Source organism: Polistes dominula, unplaced genomic scaffold, assembly GCF_049000335.1.
Source record: "Polistes dominula isolate Pdom_NZ unplaced genomic scaffold, Pdom_raw_medaka contig_11, whole genome shotgun sequence".
NCBI classification, from domain to species: Eukaryota; Metazoa; Arthropoda; class Insecta; order Hymenoptera; family Vespidae; genus Polistes; species Polistes dominula.
The window spans coordinates 943172-960731 of record NW_028301154.1 but is presented as its reverse complement, the minus strand read 5'-3'; the positions used below and the strand labels follow the sequence as shown (position 1 = coordinate 960731).

The 17560-nt window shown below is 29.6% G+C and overlaps 6 protein-coding genes across 17 annotated transcripts in view; 4 read left to right on the top strand and 2 right to left on the bottom strand.

Annotated features, from left to right (window-relative positions):
- Positions 1–43: 43 nt before the first annotated feature.
- On the top strand, positions 44–5223 carry homer (protein). Of its 2 annotated transcripts, XM_015330581.2 has the most exons (7): positions 44–307; positions 1659–1815; positions 1902–2033; positions 2118–2369; positions 2466–2612; positions 2767–3042; positions 3118–5223. In XM_015330581.2, exons 1-7 carry the CDS (start codon positions 150–152, stop codon positions 3301–3303), a joined length of 1308 nt encoding a protein of 435 aa, XP_015186067.1. In that variant the 5' UTR covers positions 44–149; the 3' UTR covers positions 3304–5223. The 2 variants fall into 2 exon arrangements, with proteins under 2 accessions (XP_015186067.1, XP_015186064.1); XM_015330578.2 differs by having other exon boundaries at positions 2118–2612.
- Positions 5224–5675: 452 nt separating this feature from the next.
- Positions 5676–7441, top strand: icln (chloride nucleotide-sensitive channel icln). Of its 4 annotated transcripts, none has more exons than XM_015330594.2 (6): positions 5676–5824; positions 6249–6375; positions 6436–6572; positions 6704–6880; positions 6964–7059; positions 7130–7441. In XM_015330594.2, exons 2-6 carry the CDS (start codon positions 6257–6259, stop codon positions 7222–7224), a joined length of 624 nt encoding a protein of 207 aa, XP_015186080.1. In that variant the 5' UTR covers positions 5676–5824; positions 6249–6256; the 3' UTR covers positions 7225–7441. The 4 variants fall into 4 exon arrangements, with proteins under 4 accessions (XP_015186080.1, XP_015186078.1, XP_015186077.1 ...); XM_015330592.2 differs by having other exon boundaries at positions 5718–5988; XM_015330591.2 differs by having other exon boundaries at positions 5718–6129.
- Upf2 (UPF2 regulator of nonsense mediated mRNA decay) lies at positions 7437–11832 on the bottom strand. 4 transcript variants are annotated; one of them, XM_015330588.2, is made up of 2 exons: positions 11700–11832; positions 7437–11391 (listed from the first exon to the last, which is right to left on the bottom strand). In XM_015330588.2, exon 2 carries the CDS (start codon positions 11380–11382, stop codon positions 7912–7914), a length of 3471 nt encoding a protein of 1156 aa, XP_015186074.2. In that variant the 5' UTR covers positions 11383–11391; positions 11700–11832; the 3' UTR covers positions 7437–7911. The 4 variants fall into 4 exon arrangements, with proteins under 4 accessions (XP_015186074.2, XP_015186076.2, XP_015186075.2 ...); XM_015330590.2 differs by lacking the exon at positions 11700–11832 and adding an exon at positions 11484–11693; XM_015330589.2 differs by lacking the exon at positions 11700–11832 and adding an exon at positions 11488–11693.
- A 368-nt stretch (positions 11833–12200) lies between these two features.
- Dtd (D-aminoacyl-tRNA deacylase) lies at positions 12201–17283 on the top strand. 5 transcript variants are annotated; one of them, XR_016178638.1, is made up of 6 exons: positions 12363–12691; positions 12827–12917; positions 13002–13234; positions 13303–13377; positions 16794–16981; positions 17070–17283. XR_016178638.1 is itself a non-coding variant. In XM_015330585.2 (5 exons), the coding sequence occupies exons 2-5, from the start codon at positions 12649–12651 to the stop codon at positions 13440–13442; spliced, it is 507 nt and encodes a 168-aa protein (XP_015186071.1). In that variant the 5' UTR covers positions 12201–12356; positions 12554–12648; the 3' UTR covers positions 13443–13455. The 5 variants fall into 5 exon arrangements, 3 of the variants coding, with proteins under 3 accessions (XP_015186071.1, XP_015186072.1, XP_015186070.1); XR_016178639.1 differs by having other exon boundaries at positions 17066–17283; XM_015330585.2 differs by lacking the exons at positions 16794–16981; positions 17070–17283 and adding an exon at positions 12201–12356 and having other exon boundaries at positions 12554–12691; positions 13303–13455.
- Positions 13440–16824, bottom strand: GCC88 (GRIP and coiled-coil domain containing 88 kDa). Its single transcript, XM_015330583.2, has 10 exons — positions 16581–16824; positions 16282–16456; positions 16053–16156; positions 15812–15970; positions 15576–15721; positions 15191–15425; positions 14794–15106; positions 14383–14699; positions 13847–14307; positions 13440–13771 (listed from the first exon to the last, which is right to left on the bottom strand). Exons 2-10 carry the CDS (start codon positions 16358–16360, stop codon positions 13600–13602), a joined length of 1986 nt encoding a protein of 661 aa, XP_015186069.1. The 5' UTR covers positions 16361–16456; positions 16581–16824; the 3' UTR covers positions 13440–13599.
- LOC107071528 (uncharacterized) overlaps positions 16887–17560 on the top strand; it is a 39986-nt gene continuing 39312 nt past the window's right edge. The window contains exon 1 of the mRNA XM_089178609.1: positions 16887–16999. The gene's annotated coding sequence lies outside the window, so the exon portion shown is untranslated. The remainder of the gene's footprint in view (positions 17000–17560) is intronic.

The window sequence follows — 17560 nt, the reverse complement described above, 5'->3', positions numbered from 1 at the left end:
ACCTTGTTCGAGGATAAAATAAATCCAGTTGATAAATACAGTGGACGTTGAAGGTTTTAGTAGAAAATCGATGAAATCCAGGTGTCGTTAAAGTTCGTCTACTTTCATGATATCGCGTAACCATTGGCACTCGCTATAGAATTTGGCCGATGGCGGCTGTCAACTGGTGGGTCTCTGCTTTTCGAACAGGGGTTCCTAGTCAAATATCAGAATACTCAACGATCCCTTCTCTTGGAAACTTTATTGGATTAGTAATATTTATTGGAGTAACTGTTATTTGCACGTTAACGAGTAAAGAAATAATGGGGTAAGTGAATACGGTGAGAACTCGCGCCGCCTCTCAAGGGTGTGTAATGTGTCTCTACATACGAAAATCAATTTTGACGTCGTACATTCGGATTAATTGTTGTCGATTTATTAATCAGTCGACTCTCTATCAATCTATATAAAATAGGTCATTCTGGTTAAAACTCATCCACCATATTTCGTAGCGCTAACTTGATCACTGATACGCATTAAATGACGACTTGTACATACGAAAATGGACTGTACGAGAATAACCTTTCTTATTTTTCCTCTTCTTTTTTTTTCAGTGTGGCCTTTATCTAACTCTCTAGCGGGCTAGCCAAATTTGATATACATGACCTCTTCCCGTAAAAAATAGAAAAAAAAATAAAAAAAGCAATTGTTTATTTTGTAGAGCAGCCTTATCGTAAAAAAAAAAAAAAATAATAAACTGACTTTCTTAGAAAAAGTCATGTAAAAGTTTTGTATGATATAAACAATAACACGCACACACTGTGTCATTTCTTTTTTTCTTTTTTTACTATATTTTATTTAACAACCAATGAGCTCTCCCCATTTTGTCAATTTCTTATTTGTTGTTCGTTATTGTCTTACCTCTTTTTATATCACAAATTATTTATTATTATCTTCTTATCGATTTTAAAATTATAATGCATATATACATATACGTATTATATATAATATGTATATATGTACGCATATATTTATGATGATAAATGTGTGATATATCTTTTTTTCTTTTCAGATGAACCATATAATGCGATTATGTTTCTATTTATTCGCATGAATAGGCATGCACATTCTTACATAGTTAACTAATTTTTAATTTTTAATTTTTGTTGTGCTAAATATTATAATTTTATTGTTAATTATAAAATAGAATCATTAATAGCGAAATTGTTATTTTGATTCCTCGATGCTTGTTTGCATTTAAATTGTACAAACTGCATGTATTGTTTGTAGCAATCGCAAAATCTATATCAGAAATATAGTTATCTTTTGTAAGAGAATTCTTAACGATATGATTTTATTTTACACTTATTTCCTGAACTTCCTCCGGAATGATGTCGAACCTGTTCAAATTTAAACTGGATCTTCTACTTTTTTCAATTTGTCAAAACAAATTTATTTTCTTATTTCTAACCAAACAATAACTGTTTTATCTTCTTGCACAATGGAACATCTGCACAATCAGCAACAAGAACTGCTTTGAAAGAAAAACTTAGCAATGTGAAAATCCCAAACGAAGATACATATTTATTATTATTATTGTTGATCCAAATTGGGATATGCGTACACACATGGATCTTTGAAATATTATTTATATTCTAACCTTCCATTATTAATTACAGTGAACAACCAATTTTCTCGTGCAAGGCGCACGTATTTCATATCGATCCTAAAACTAAACGTTCATGGGTATCTGCCTCGACAGCTGCAGTTTCTGTCTCTTTTTTTTATGATTCGACTAGAAGCCTTTATAGAATAATATCTGTAGAAGGATCTAAGGTGATTCTTGTTTTCAATTTGGTGTGCAAATGTGTAGTATCACTTATAAAAATTATACGTATTCTTTTTTAACTCTATACTTTTAGGCAGTAATAAACAGCACTATTACACCAAACATGACATTTACAAAAACTTCACAAAAATTTGGTCAATGGTCCGATGTCAGGGCTAATACTGTATATGGTTTAGGATTCTCCTCTGAAGCAGAGTTAGGCAAGGTTTGTATATATTACGTTTGTCTACAAAATTTGTATTCTTCTAAACATTTCATGAATACACTCGGTTCAACTTTACTTTGACAGTTTATTGAAAAATTTCATGAAGTAAAAGAAGCAACTAAGTTAGCCAATGCTAAGCTACAATCAAACAGCTCGTCGGTCACGCCAGCCACTAGTGCAAATGTTAGTCCAATCACATCGAGATCAGGGATGCCTTCTTCGGAGCAGGATCTTATAGATCCACCAAATTCTTCGATGATCAACTCTAATGTGTCGGCATCGAATAATCCTAATCCAAATGCAAACATGATCTCTGCTCAAAACAGTGTATCTTTGGTAAGCAGCAGTCCCTTACCTGGCAGTTGTCAAAATAAAACGGACGATGAATTGAAAAATGCAGTCCATTCAAGATCACAAAGTGTTTCTCAGCAGAATACAGAAAGCCCACAGCACCAAGGGAAATCAGCCCAACTTGGTTCGACGCAAGCAGGACAGTCGGCAGAGATGCAGCTGAAATATGAAAATGACAGGTTGAAGCTTGCTTTAGCTCAAAGTTCTGCTAATGCCAAAAAATGGGAGGTATGTTTGTAGCACAATATGCTCCTACATGCTCAATACTAATTCTGGTTACATCAGAGCATGCATATGCACAGGATAAAAGAATAATAGGAATGTAAATACATTTAAATAAATACAATTTTCCATCATTTTTACAATGTGGCATGTATTACAGGTTGAATTGGCTACTCTTAAAACAAACAACGCTAGATTAACAAGCGCGCTTCAAGAATCAACGGCTAACGTGGATGAGTGGAAGAGACAATTGCAGTTATATAAAGAAGAAAATGCCAGGGTAAAAACAAAGTATGCAGAACTGGAAGCTGGAAAAATAGCAGAAGGAAATAGTGAAGCATTGAGGCTACGAGTGGAGGCACTGGAAAGTGAATTAAGAAGTCGAAATGATGAAGTTAAGGCTCTTACTATGGCTGCAAAAAATAAAGATTTTGTGGTATGTAGTGTGATGATAATATTTGTGATAACAATTCATTTCAATGATATTATTATTTAATCTTTCATTTCTCAGGCTCTTCAAAAAGAGAATACCGAATTGCGTGATATGTTAAACGTTGTCCAAGAACAATTAGAACTTGCTTTATGTGCGAACAAAGTTCAGAAACAAAACTTGGAAACTTTGAATTCCAGATTAGCTGGATTTATACAAGACGTGGTAACCGTGCATCGAGAAATTACGAATACCTTGCAAACTTAAGTTTGTTTGTAGAATACCTAAGAGCACTGTTCTTAGGACTTTTGTATCTACGGTATAAGAGAGATGTGCGAATGAATGACATAAAAATGATACAAAGGGTGAAGTTCCAAAGGGGAGAATATGCGGTGAATAAGATTTTTTTAACATTAGGACAAGATGAAAGACATTGTCTCGAATTATAAAAGATTTGACAACAAGCGAATGGCTTGCTTTTTAGATATTTATTTCGAGCTTAGTTAGCGAAAAGCATCATCTTTTTGATGTTACTTATTATTGTTGTTACTGCTCTATGACTATTCTAATTGTACATAAAAACATTTCTTCTAACTCTTCTTACTAATCATATTTACATGTATGCATACGTATTGTAAGCATACTTGAATGTTTTCTTCTTTTTTATATATATACATAAATATTTGTTTGTTTTAAACGAGCATAAACTGAAGATGCTTGAATTTGATAAAGATATTATTATACTTGATGTTTCTCTCGAATATTATTTAGCGTATCTTAACGGGATACGCTATTTTGTTATTTATTATTCAACCGTGTCGTTAAATTAAACTAAAAACGTTTCTCTAATCCCACCCCTTTTTCCATAAAGTGGTGTATGTAATGATCTGTGCTTTAAACTAATTGTTACTAACACGACATCACCACGTGAATCACTCGAATTCTATCATACTATTACATTTCGACAACACCCCACAACTCTATCAGCATCCAATTGATAAATGACAAGCATTATTACAAACACTAGATTGTTACTATTGCTATGATCACTGTCATTACCATTGTTACAACTACCTTCCAAATACTAATATCTCCTATTGCTGTTACTAATACTGCTACAATTACTACTGCTTCTATTATTATTACTATTAATATTGGTAATATTGCATTACTTACTTGGAGATAATATTTACTATATTTAAAAATATAAAACATATCAAGAATGTTATCGACTGACATGTTACATGTTGTGCATTGTCTCTTTTTGGAACTTGTGCCCTTTGAAACAGTAACAAAAAAAAAAATACAGTTACCCATGGACACGACTTATGAAACATGCACAATTAACATTAGTACTATTTAGTCATGATCCATTATGTAGCATAGCTATTTAATTCTATTATAAATTATATCCATATTGTTCTATTGTATAGAAATTTGCTTTAAAACATTCGCGAGTGAATCTGAAATACTCAGGAGTCTCATTGATTCAAGAGATTCGCGATGCCATTTATAATCAAACATAAAATGCACTACTGGGTATAACGCATTATAGTATTCTCTTTTATAACGCACAATTTTGATTATTTTTGCTATTAATTTGTAAGAAATATTTTTATTTATTTAATTCTTGTTATTTTCTATTTTTTTTTTTTTTAGTTTTTAGTTTTTAGTTTTTAGTTTGTATTTTTATTTTTAATATAATGCCATAGAACAAATTTTATTTAACATTGTTTAAGAATAGCATTTTTAAAAAGGTATTTCCTATTTTTATTTCTTTAACATCGTGATAGAAATAAGTAGCATTGCATTTCATCATTCAAAGAGGTATCGTCCTAAAGGAAATACTATAATTACTATGTTGCTCAGTCCAGGTTATTGTTCAAAGCGTAGTATTCGCATAGTACAGATTTATAAGATTAACAAATAATTCGCACAAGAGAGAGAGAGAGAGAGAGAGAGAGAGAAAGATATCTGGACAAGAGTTTGAACGTGTCGAGGTGACATCTCCAAGGTTTTTGAAGTAGCGAATTAAATAAAGGAAAACTGTGAAAACACTTTGTATTCTATTGGCAGTATGTATGTATGTACGTAAAACTGTTACAAAGATGAATTTTCAGTCCGAGGAATTGGAAACAAAAGCCTCGCTTGCCATATGTAATCTTAATAAAACATTTTCAGACGGCATTCTAAAGTTTCTTCTAATATTTCTAATATTATTCTTTCATTGTTTTAAATTTAAATAATTGTATTATTATAATTTTTAAATAAATTTATACAATTGTTCTATTCTAATTGATAAAAGAATTATATAAAAACAATTTAATCTTTTAACATACTCATTTGTCAAATGCAATTTTAATTCAATATTTGAAGATGTCATTTTACGATATTTCTTATTTCTAATTTTATTCTCTTATTCTTTAACCTTCAAACAAATGCAGTGATAATATTTAAACGATTTTATATCAGTTTTTTTTATTCTAATTGGTGTGAATAAAAACAAAAGTGTAGTTTTAAAAGAAAGTTATTATCTATCTCATTTTTAAATAATCGAATTTTTAGCGCGTATAATCTCGAAACTAATCGAATGAAACTAATCTCGAAACTAATCGTTTCTTACGTGCTATAGGTATAGTGAAATCGAAACGGTCTGAAGTTAGGAAGTTGAATGAATAATCAGCGTCTTTTAATAGAGAGAATTTCGCATATATTCAAGTCGTAAAAATTTGTACATCGTGTGTCGTGTTTACAATAGCGTAGTGTAAAAAGAAATAAGGCAAGAGCTGTGAGTAAATATTAGTATTTACAAAGAACTTAATGTCAATAATTTTTGGCAATTAAGAATCTTTGTTAAATATAGATTTGGTGAGCTCAAGTCCTATTTAACGCGTAACTGTATATTTATCGGCAACGTTTATATAAAATCACCATTCAAAATCCCGGTATCAGGTTAATTCAAGTTTTCTATGGACCTACACCGTTGACAAAACATATACCAATAGTCTCTGATAAATTATACTTCGGAGATTCGAATGAATCATTTATTTACATTACTCTCATAGATGTAGTATAACCTCAAATGTCACATAGGTTTGAATCTTACTCACGTTCTATTACGATTTTCTCGTGTGATATCTGCTTTGAAAGTGTTTTAGAATCTAAATTCTAATATTCCTTAATCAAGGAACACGTATATACGGACATTACAGGTGAAAAAATGGTAGTGCTTAGCAGTTTCCTAGCACCACAGGAAGGCATCCGTCATAAAGAACCAAACACCACTGTATACGTTAACTCTAAGGAGGTTGGAAAAGGAACTCTTTATATTACAGAAAGGTATTCAAATTAATTTATTATTGATATACATTTTTCTAATATAAATTTACATTGTGACAGTGTACTATCCTGGATAGACAGCGAAACACAACAAGGGTTTTCCCTTAATTATGAACATATATCCGTACATGCAATCTCCCAAGATCAACAGATTCATCCTAGGCAATGTTTATACATTATGGTGGAAGATTTTTCGGGTATGTGTCTTAATAAAAATCATCAGAAGTTATACGCTAAACACATGTGTGTGTGTTGTTTTTTGTTTGTGAAAAGTTGAAAATAATATAATTAAAAGAAAGGTGTATCATTAAAATTGATTCGTTTGCAGATGTACAATTGTCACCATCTGCTGAAAATGATTCAGAAAATGAAGAAGACGAAGGAGATACACCTTTGACTGAGATGAGTTTTGTACCTGATGATACGACTAATTTGACAACAATGTTTGAAGCGATGAATCATTGTCAAGCTCTTCATCCAGATCCACAAGACAGTTTTTCTGATGGTAATCGATATCTATGAAATTGTATGCTTTCTTGGTTTACTGGTACATTATGTAATATATATTTCAAATGTATATGTTTAAAGATGAAGAAGACATTTATGAAGATGCAGAAGAAGATGATTTTGATATTGAATATTATGAAGTTGGTGCCGGTGATGCTCCGTACATATTACTTAATGGTAAACTATTTAATATTTGACGATATTATGAATTTTCCTAAACATTTTATTATTAATTTATTATCTATAGAACAAATAGGAGGTAACCATCAAAATGGTAATGAGGCAGATGAACCAATGGATATTGAAGCAGGTCAATTTGAAGATGCAGAAGAGGATCCATAAATTAAAATTATATAAATATATGCTGATATGCATTTAGTATTACTTTATATGATTATTAATTTCATATATTTCGGTAGATATGTAATATCTATTATTGCAAGCGCTATAAGACAAAACTGCGTCTCGAATGGAAAAGCACCTAACATTTATTTATATTCATTTTGTACATGGTGATAATTTCTTAGGTAAAAAATAAATAGGACTACATTAAATATAATTGATCATTCTTTTATATGCACAGATAGTTAAATTTTAAAGTTTATTTATAATGAAAAAGACGTATTTTGCACATCGACAATTTTTATAGAAATATTTATTTGTGCATAAGAGTTCTTAACCATGATGTGCACATTATATGAAATATTAGAAAATAAGATTAATCGTAAGTAATACATGGAAGTATTTGGAGAGGTATTATTTCAAATGTATTAGAATTTGACACACTCAATTGTAATAGTTTCTAACATGATGACATTTTTCATGCAATCTTATATCCATTCATAATTTATTCAATACTATTACTCTTAAAGCTATTAACAAAATCAAAAAATGAGAAATCCATGTAAACAATAGATATATCTTGTCTTTAATTAAAAGTAAAAGAACAATTGCACTGTTTCACATCGATCAAAATTCCAAAGAGTGAGATTACACGGAACACTCGCAAAGTTCGAAATCATTATTTTTTCAGAATAGTAGAAAACTTTGTACAAATTTACCGAATTTTTTTGGTCCAAATATAAGATCAGCATCGGGTGCACCTTTAGGATGATTATATTTTTGTCGTCGTTCTCTATTTAAATTAACTGTTACTGGCCTTGTACCTTGATTAATAGTTTCTTGATAATCTTCCTCTTCTTGTCTCTCTGTTATATTAAGTGTTAATCTTTTTACACGTTCCTTTTCCTCTTTTTGTTCTTGTTCACGATTTCTAAGATTCATAGCTAATTCTGAGGATACTGGTACAGCTAAATTTTTGTATTGCTGTTTATTACCCTTCCTAAGCATTAGCGTGAAGTCCACCATAGAATTGTCAGATGATTGTACTTGCAATTGCTCGTATGTTTTTTTTGTACTTTTTATATGCAGTGGTACAGATATATCAACTTGTTGCGGTTTAACAGCATCCCGCATTCTATCCTGTATATTATCAGATACCATTTTGTCAAGCGCAGAAAGAAAATCATCGTCTTCTGGGCAGGTCATTTTTTTGGGACCTGCTGGTAGAGCAGCATTTAATTCTGTACCATCCATTATAACTCCTTCAGTAGCACCTTCCGATAAACTTTGTTCTCCTTGAGTATTTTCTTGGGTTCCTGCATCTCTTTCTGCTTCTGCTGTCCAATCTTCTTCAGATTGTGCTTCAGAACAGTCTTCGGATTCTTCAAAGTGCAAATCTCCTATTCCTTTTGCATCACCACCTCCGTTTCCAGGTGTCATAGGTAATTCTTCATCTCCTTCTATGATTACACTCATTTCAGAATCTCCTTCGTTGTGTTCAATTTCTTCTGCGGTTGTTGTACTTCCTAAAGATGGATACAATATGTTTCTTAATTCTTCAACAGCACATTGAGCTTCTTTATAACTGTTAAAAAGTGGCATTTTTGGCCTGAGCATGGTCAATGTATCTCGATACATGTAATCTATTCCTACTGGAAAAGGATTTTCAGGAGTCCATATAGGATCTGTATACTTGAACCAATAATAATTTTGAAAGAATATTAAAAAGTAATCGAGCTTTTTCTTACTCGAACCTCCACTAAAGTATTGTCCACAAGTCTCTAAAAGTGTACATACCAATCTAATTCTAAATAAGTGTTCGGGTGGATCAAGAATACTTGGAACAGAATGATCCATGTTTACACCAAATGTGATTAACAGATACAAAGTTCTAAAAATATCACCACTCTCAACCATACGATAATTATACAATTCTCCAAGATATTTAACCATGGCAATACGACGTTGATTGAATTTAGGTAAATTGATTTCCATACACAGTCTTATGTCTTCTAATACACCATCTACCACGTGAGGACCTATTGTTTCATAATGAGCTACCAATCCAGCTAATAAACTTCCAACACATCGAATATTTAAATATTTTACATTGTATGCAGCAGTAAGACATTTGATAGCATACGATGATACACTTTCATCTTCCCAATCTAGCTTGCGCATCCATTTAAGTACCTTATCTGTATTTGTTTTAGAAAGATCTTGATATAGAAGTTTTCTGATGAATTCGTGAACAGGAGGTCTATCTTTTTTAGATACTCCACCAGTTGATTCAGGAGGATTTACAAAGTAATATGCATTTTCAATGATTGTTACGTAACGAGAATCTAATGCAGTAACGGCCTTTTTACGCATCATCTGTTCTAAATAAACTTTCGTTCTTTGATGAGAGTCAGGAGAACAGAAAAGATATCTTCCACAAGTTTCCAACAAGTTGCATGCCATCTCAATATGATGATGAGTAAAATCATGAAGTAATACTTTAAGACAATATAATGCTTCTATTTTTGAATAAAGTTTAAATTTGACAAGTTCGCCTATATAACGTACTACTTTTATCTTTGATTCAATATTAATTTGATCCTTTTTTCTAACATGATATTTGAAATCATGTTTTAACATTGAACATAATTCATTAGCTACTTCGGGCATTACATGATATAGAATTGCAGCTAAACGAGAATAAAATGGCAACAAATCTAAACGTATTCTCGAAACACCAAATAATGCTTTTACTAATTTCTTCTTATTATGCTTTGAATTCAAATTTATAAGAAAATCAACTGCTGCATTGTCAATCATTTCGCGATTGACACAATTTGGCAAATGACTAAGAAATGCATCTAATAATATTTTATTACTTATGTTGGAAACTTGAGGTTCCTCTGTTTCTACTTCTGGTTCATCTACTTTTTCAGTCTCTTCTAATTCGTCAAACGTTATGTCTTCGTCCAAAGTTTCTTCTGTAATAGGAGCATCAGATTTTGGTACTTCTTTTGGATATGATCCAGGTAAAAATACTACTAAGTCAGGTAGAACTTCATAAAATCGTCTGGTTTCATCGTCTCCCCACATATCTTCTAGAATACTATTTTCTTCACCTTCGTTAATCATTTTTAATGTTTCCTCAGCTTCTGCCTTTATTTCTACATCTACAGGAAGTTCAGGTATTGGTTCATCTAAGGTATCAGAATAACTTTGTACCCCGCTAAGAAGACGGTCATAAGATACTTGAAGAGATTCTAATTTCTCTTTCCTTTCTGCGCTCAATTCACCTCTTGTTTGTAAAATCTTACGATTTTGTTTTTCAAATGCTTGAAGTTCTTTGTGTTCTTTCAATAAATGCTTACACAATGAATTATAATAATCCCGTAATAAATATCTTACATTTTGTTGCTTGTCAGGAGAAAGTAATTTGCTTTTAGGTATTGTAATATTTAATTTTTCCGATAATTCTCTTACCCTTCTAGGAACAAGACCTGCGTAATCTTCACCACAATGACGACAAAAACTTAATATTATGCTTGCATTGTTGTGTTCCTCTTTATCCATGTTAATTAAAACAGTTAATACCGAACCAAGAAGTGGTAAGCCTTGTTTGTGCGTAAAAATTCCAGCATTCACAAGTTCTGCATAAAAACGCAAATCCACTCTTAGTTTACTTGGATTAGCAATTTTTTCTCCAATCTTTAAGGACAATATTCTTTGCCAATTTTCAAAGAAATGAGTAGAAAATTCTGCATACGTCTGATGTAAGAAACTACAAGCTTTAATTGCCGATGGTATATCAGTCATTTTTAATTTAGCATCGACCAATGCAGTAGCAACTTCGCTGACATACTTTGTCAAATTTAAATTGGCCATATCTTTTAAAACTGCATCTAACTGGTTCACACTGAAATTTTTAAGTTTTTTAACAAATGTTGTATTTCTTTTCAGACTCGAATCCAATTTACTGAAATATGTATCTGGTGGTCTCGTGGGATTCAAATTGGCAGCTCTAATTTCTTCTTTATTCGTTAATCTTTGTTCAGTTTCTTTTACATAATCCAGTAAAAATTGTTTATCTTCTTCTGAGACTGCATTAGGCTCAGTAGGTGCCTCCATTTCTTGTCCAATATTATTCTCCGTTTCTGACATATTTAATATCTACAATCAAAATAATCAAGATATTTTTTATCTTTTATCAAATTTTTTTATATAAAAATGTATCATAAATATACATTGTTTTATTAATTTACCTACATGCAATCTTACTTTTTATTAAAAAGATATTTATCTTTGTGAAACTTATAGATTAAATATATATATATATATATATATCTATTATCACACAAAAGTTAAATAAAAATACAAATTGCATTAGTTTTTACGAATTTTTTTCTATAAAAAAAGCACAAACATATCTAAATATTTATACTTTTTATCATTTAGTTTAATCCAGCAGGTTAACTTACGTTCGTTTACTTCATTCCGGGGATATGCAGAAGCGCACTCTATTGTAAATATAATGGCTTTGAAAAATATTCAAGATAGAATGACCAACTTTATAGTTTTATGTTTCGATTGTTTATAATAATTTTTGTTGTTGTATTTATTACTATATTGTTGTTATTTTATTAAAACACGTGTGCACTCACGGAGTTTGTGCATCGTATTTACAATATTGCATGCATATCTCGAAAAATGCATTTCCGGAATTTTAAAGTATTGATTATAAATAATCGAGTGTTATTTTTATCGAAATATTGCCTTATCAATATTGAATCTATTTAATAAAATGCATATATAATACTAATATAAAGATAGAATAACGTTAAATTAAAATTATAATAGAAATTATAGAAAATTAATAATCAAGATTTAAATCTCATATTATTCGCGGTTTTGGTTATCCGCAGTTCAAAATTTGGCGCGAAAATTACCGCGAATACAAATCAAAAACATTGAATGAGATAATTTCATTAGTAGAATAGTTAACTAATCAAGTTCTTGAATTAGATCGAAGAATTAAAAGAAAAATAAATCAAATCTATTCTATAGACTATTTATATTCTAAATACTAACATCTATAGTACAGTTTGTTCGATGTCGTTAATTGTTATTGCATATATGTATGTAACAATTGTGATGTTAATTACACTATTGTATTTCTTGTTTTATTTTTAATTTCAAAATTTATTTATTTATGACAGTATTAAAACTATGTAAATTATTCAATGTTCGTAATTAAACAAAATTACAGAATTTTAACCTAACTTTCTCATCTAGTCTCGTAACCAGCAATTTCGTTATATACATAACATTGCAGGAACCTAACCTCTGCAGATAATGAAAGATTAATGTGTTATATCCATTTGATAAAATGTATATATAATTAATTAATAATAAAGATTGAGAAAGAATATGAAAGCAGTAATACAACGTGTAACAAGTGCCTCTGTTACAGGTAATGTACACATACTTTACAAAAAAATTAATTGTTGAAAATAACTGATTATTATAACAATAGCCAATCATATATGTTTGTAGTATCATATTAATTATTTAAAAAATATCTTACTTTTGCATATTTTATTTTCAGTGGACGGTAAAGTTATTAGTAGTATTGGAAATGGAATCTGTGTATTAATTGGTATAAAAAGAGGTGACACTTTGGATGACTTAAAGTACATGTATTTATCGTATTTGTATTAATTATTAATTTTATTATTTAAATAATATTTAATAAAATCTCAATTGATGTAATATTTTTATAGAGTAAAAAAGATTTTAAATACCAAGCTTTTTGAAAATGGTAACAAGAAATGGAGTGCCAGTGTTATGGATAAAAAGTATGAGATTTTGTGCGTCAGCCAGTTTACATTGTATCATGTTTTAAAAGGAAATAAACTTGATTTTCATAGAGCAATGCCAGCTCAAGAGTCAGAACAATTTTATAATAACTTTTTGAATGAGTTGGGTAAAAATTATAAACCAGAACTAATTAAAGGTAGTTGATTTTTAATTTTGTTAAAACAAAAATAGGATTAAGGATTGTAATTTAATTGTTTTATACAGATGGTATATTTGGAGCAATGATGGATGTTAGCATACAAAATAACGGACCTGTTACTTTAGAAATAGAATCTCCAAGTAAGCCTATAGAGAATAGTACAAATATATCTGAAAATCTTAATAATGATTCACAGAATAAATAATTGTTTACTTTTATATATTTATTTTAATTCATTTTATTTCCTTTTTTTCATTAACAATATTTTATTAATATTTCATTAATAGTGTAAGTATATATAATGAAAATATAAAAACATATAGAGATATGTTTTCTTTTTATAATTACTGAAATTTCAAAATCTATTTAACAAGATTGACCTTCTCTAATTCATCTGGTGTAAATCGTAGAACTGTGGATATGGCATTTAATATATGTCGTTTGCTCGATGAATCATTTGTGGTTAAATAATTGATTAATACATTTTTCAAATATTCTAAATTGGCTCCTTCTCTAGATTTACATGCTTCTAACCTGAATCATAAGAATATATACAAAAATATATGTTTACCGTTTATATATACTCAATGATTGTAAATGTTGAAATACCTTGCCACTTGTGTTTGTACAGCTTTTAATTCTTCTTTATGTTTTTCGGTTACATGAAGCAATTGTCTATCTTTTTCCCTTAATGATGCTTCTAATTCTAATATTCTCTTTCTGGTAGATGATATTTGCACTTCGTGTCTTGCCAATTCTTGGGTATAATGTAATATAGGAGGACTATCATTATTTAATAATCCTGTTACTATATCGTTAGAGGATTCTGATTTATTTTCGTATTTTGTTATACTCCTTTCACCTTCCAAAAAAGATGAATCTTTTTTTGGTAATAATGCATGAAACGAAGCTTTCAACGCAAAGATTTCTTTCTCTTTTTCTTGAACAAGTGCGATGGATCGTTCTCTTTGCCGCAGTAATTGTTGTTCCAATGTACACAACTTACTACGAAATTCATTTTCCTTTTGGGATAATATGTTTTCTGATTTGGCACGTTCCACTTGTAAGAACTGTAAATTTGTAATATCGTTAATATTTTATATTAGATAATATATGTTTTATAAAAAGAATTTATATATGTATACCTCTTGGTAATGATCTATTTTTATTTGTAATTCTTGTTCTTTTTGTATTAACTTGCTATTTAATGTGCGTATTCTTTCTTCTAAATTGGTATTATGAGTTTTAAGTAAATGCAATTGAGTTTTACTATTTTCTTTATCACGTAAATCCATTAAGTTATAAGTTTGTTGATGCCCTTTACGTAAAAGGCTTGTATCAACATCATATTTAGTTGCTATTTGCTCTTTATACATTTTAAATTCTTCTAATAAAGATTCATACTTTTCTTTATATTCAGAATCTTTATACTTACCATTTAATTCTAAATTTTTTAACAACACTGAAAGTTCAAAGTAGTTACAAATTATTACAAAAATATTACTTATTTTATGATATTTTTATATATCTATTAACTCAATTGGTATTTTACTTACATTCAACGTAAGCTGAATCATCTTTTTTATTGTCTAAATGTAATAAACGTCCATATAACATTTTTATTTTTGAAATAATTTCTTCTGGTTCGCTTGGCACATTGACACATTCTTTGTGTTCTACATCTTGCATATTAGATAACTGATCCTTAAGATTTTGAATAGATCGTTGATCTTGTTGCCGTAATCTATCATATTCTCCAACAGTTTCGGAAAGTTCAGCTAAGCGAGATTCCAAACCTGCTACTCTGGTTTCATGAGTCATAGCTAATACTCTAGCTTGTTGTTCTGCAGCTGCTGCTCTTCTCTGTTCCTTAATAATTTAACAATAAAAATGAATTATATCATATGATTCAATATATGTAATACATGAATGATATAACATAACATTATTTACTTCAAGTATAGCATCACGATGTTGCTTTTTCATAGCAACCATTTCAGCTTGTAACGAAAGAAGAAGAGGTGGTGTCTCTTTAGCTGCTTCTTCTGCTTGTTTCAATTTATTTTTCGTTATTTCTAATTCCGCTTCTAAAATTTTACATTGCGTTTTATTGGCAAATAAATTTTTCAATTGTTGCTCCAATTGTTCTTTATTACGAAGTTCTTCATGTAACATCTTTTGTAGTTCTCTGAAAAATGTATTATGTTACAAAGATGTAACGATCATACTTAATATTAAATACCGTGTTATTTATACAAAGTGTCCAAGGATTTAGCTACCATTTAGCTACCAAACTGCAGGAGCATATTCTTACTGGTACATCTGTAGTATTACGTACTTTATTGCAGATGCATGATTCGCTCTTTCTTTCTCCCTTTCATGGCGTTCCATAATTAATTTACATTTAATATGTTCCATTTCAGATACATTATGATTTTGTCCCTTTTTTAATTTTTCTTTTAATTCTCTTATTACTTTCTCGCACTGAATAAAAACAAAGATATGATGGTAAAACAAACAGCATATGCAAATAATAGTAATAAATATTTATCAAAATAATAAACAATATCTCACTTCTTCACGTTCCATTCTTAATTGTTTTCTGTCGTTTTGAAAATTAGCTTCCATCTTCGATTTTTCTGCTGATAATGTGGCCAAAGAATTCATTACAATTTCTAATTGATTCTTCAATTGTTTTACGGTTTCTGTATCTCGTTGTATGGTTGATGATTGCTTAAAAAAATTACGTTACAAACATTAATGCATTTAAATGTAATACAAAAATTATTATCTACATAAAAAGATAATTTATTACTTGAGTATCACTAGTTTCTACATTTTTGTTTTTTCCTGCAGATTTATTGCTTTCTGTTTCTTCTTTATTTGCATCTGTTGAGTGAATATCAGTAGATTGAGTATCTAAAATATGAGAAAGTATATATAAAAAGATAGTTTTTTTTAATCATTTATAAGCATTGATTAATAATAAATATGTCAGTGTTATTGAATTAAATCTAAATTTTTATATTAAATGAAAAATGTACTTTCTGATATTGATGATGAAGTATGTTCCCCTGTATTATTTTCATTCTTTTCCATTGTCTTCTCATTTGCATCACCCATTTTTTGTTTTTTAAATTGTAACTATAATAATAAATTCCTAATCAATTACAATACTTCCTATTATACAATGGAATTAGTTGAAATATTGTTTGGTAACTGAAATAGTAATTATAATAATATTACATCAGAGAATAAAATATTCTAATATTGTGTAACATTTAATTAACACATTATTACAAGCTGTCAATAGTATATATATATATATACATATGCAACTCACATGTATGTTTACGTCAAATAATAAATTAATATAACTATATTATATATTAAAGAGATTATGTGTTTGAGATATCGTTAGGCTATCTTTATTATTGTCCAGTATTAATATTATAAACATAATAATATATAAATCTACATATTATGTTTTTCTTCTACTTAATATTGTAAAATCTGACATTTTCTTATATCTGACATACGTCAAACCATGTTACAGATGTGAACTTTAAAAGTTCTAACGATTCGCCATCTTAGGAGAAAATATACTATGACGTCTCAGTCATCTCCTGCTAGTAACATCAGAGGGCAGCACAGACACCAGAGGAAGGTGGCACTAGTAGCGCGTCACTGTTCCCCTTCCACCTCATTAGTCAGTCAAGGCTCGCATCGCATGGGGTAAACATCGTACGTCTCGATCATCAGGTTTACGAATTTTCTTATACGTTTTCTTGAGACATATATTTAATAAATGTAATTGTTTTTTACTAGCTAGATGTGATATTATTACTCATCGATTCCGAACACGTCCTAAACTCCAAACACTCGATATTTTTTAATAGAAACTTTATTTTAAATTAATACAAACTTACGTAAATATTTCAATACATAATAAATAAATGCATAGCAATATAATTAATGTTATTTTTATTGTAAGCTATTGTGACATTGTTTCGTAGTAATTTAAATAAAATAACTTTAAAAATAAATGACTAGATATATATGTTTTAATGTATGTTCTATATTGCTATTACGGGTATTGCAGTATTTTATTACCGACTGATAAAATATGTAACGCTATCTAGCGATAATAAATATTACTTTATTTTATCGACTGGTAAAACATTTATCACCATCTAACGGTAATAACTATTACTTTATTTTACCGATCGGTAAAATATTTGTCGCCATCTAGCGGCATAAATAAAATAACTATTACTTTATTTTACCGACCGGTAAGATATGTGTGTCGCCATCTAATCAAAA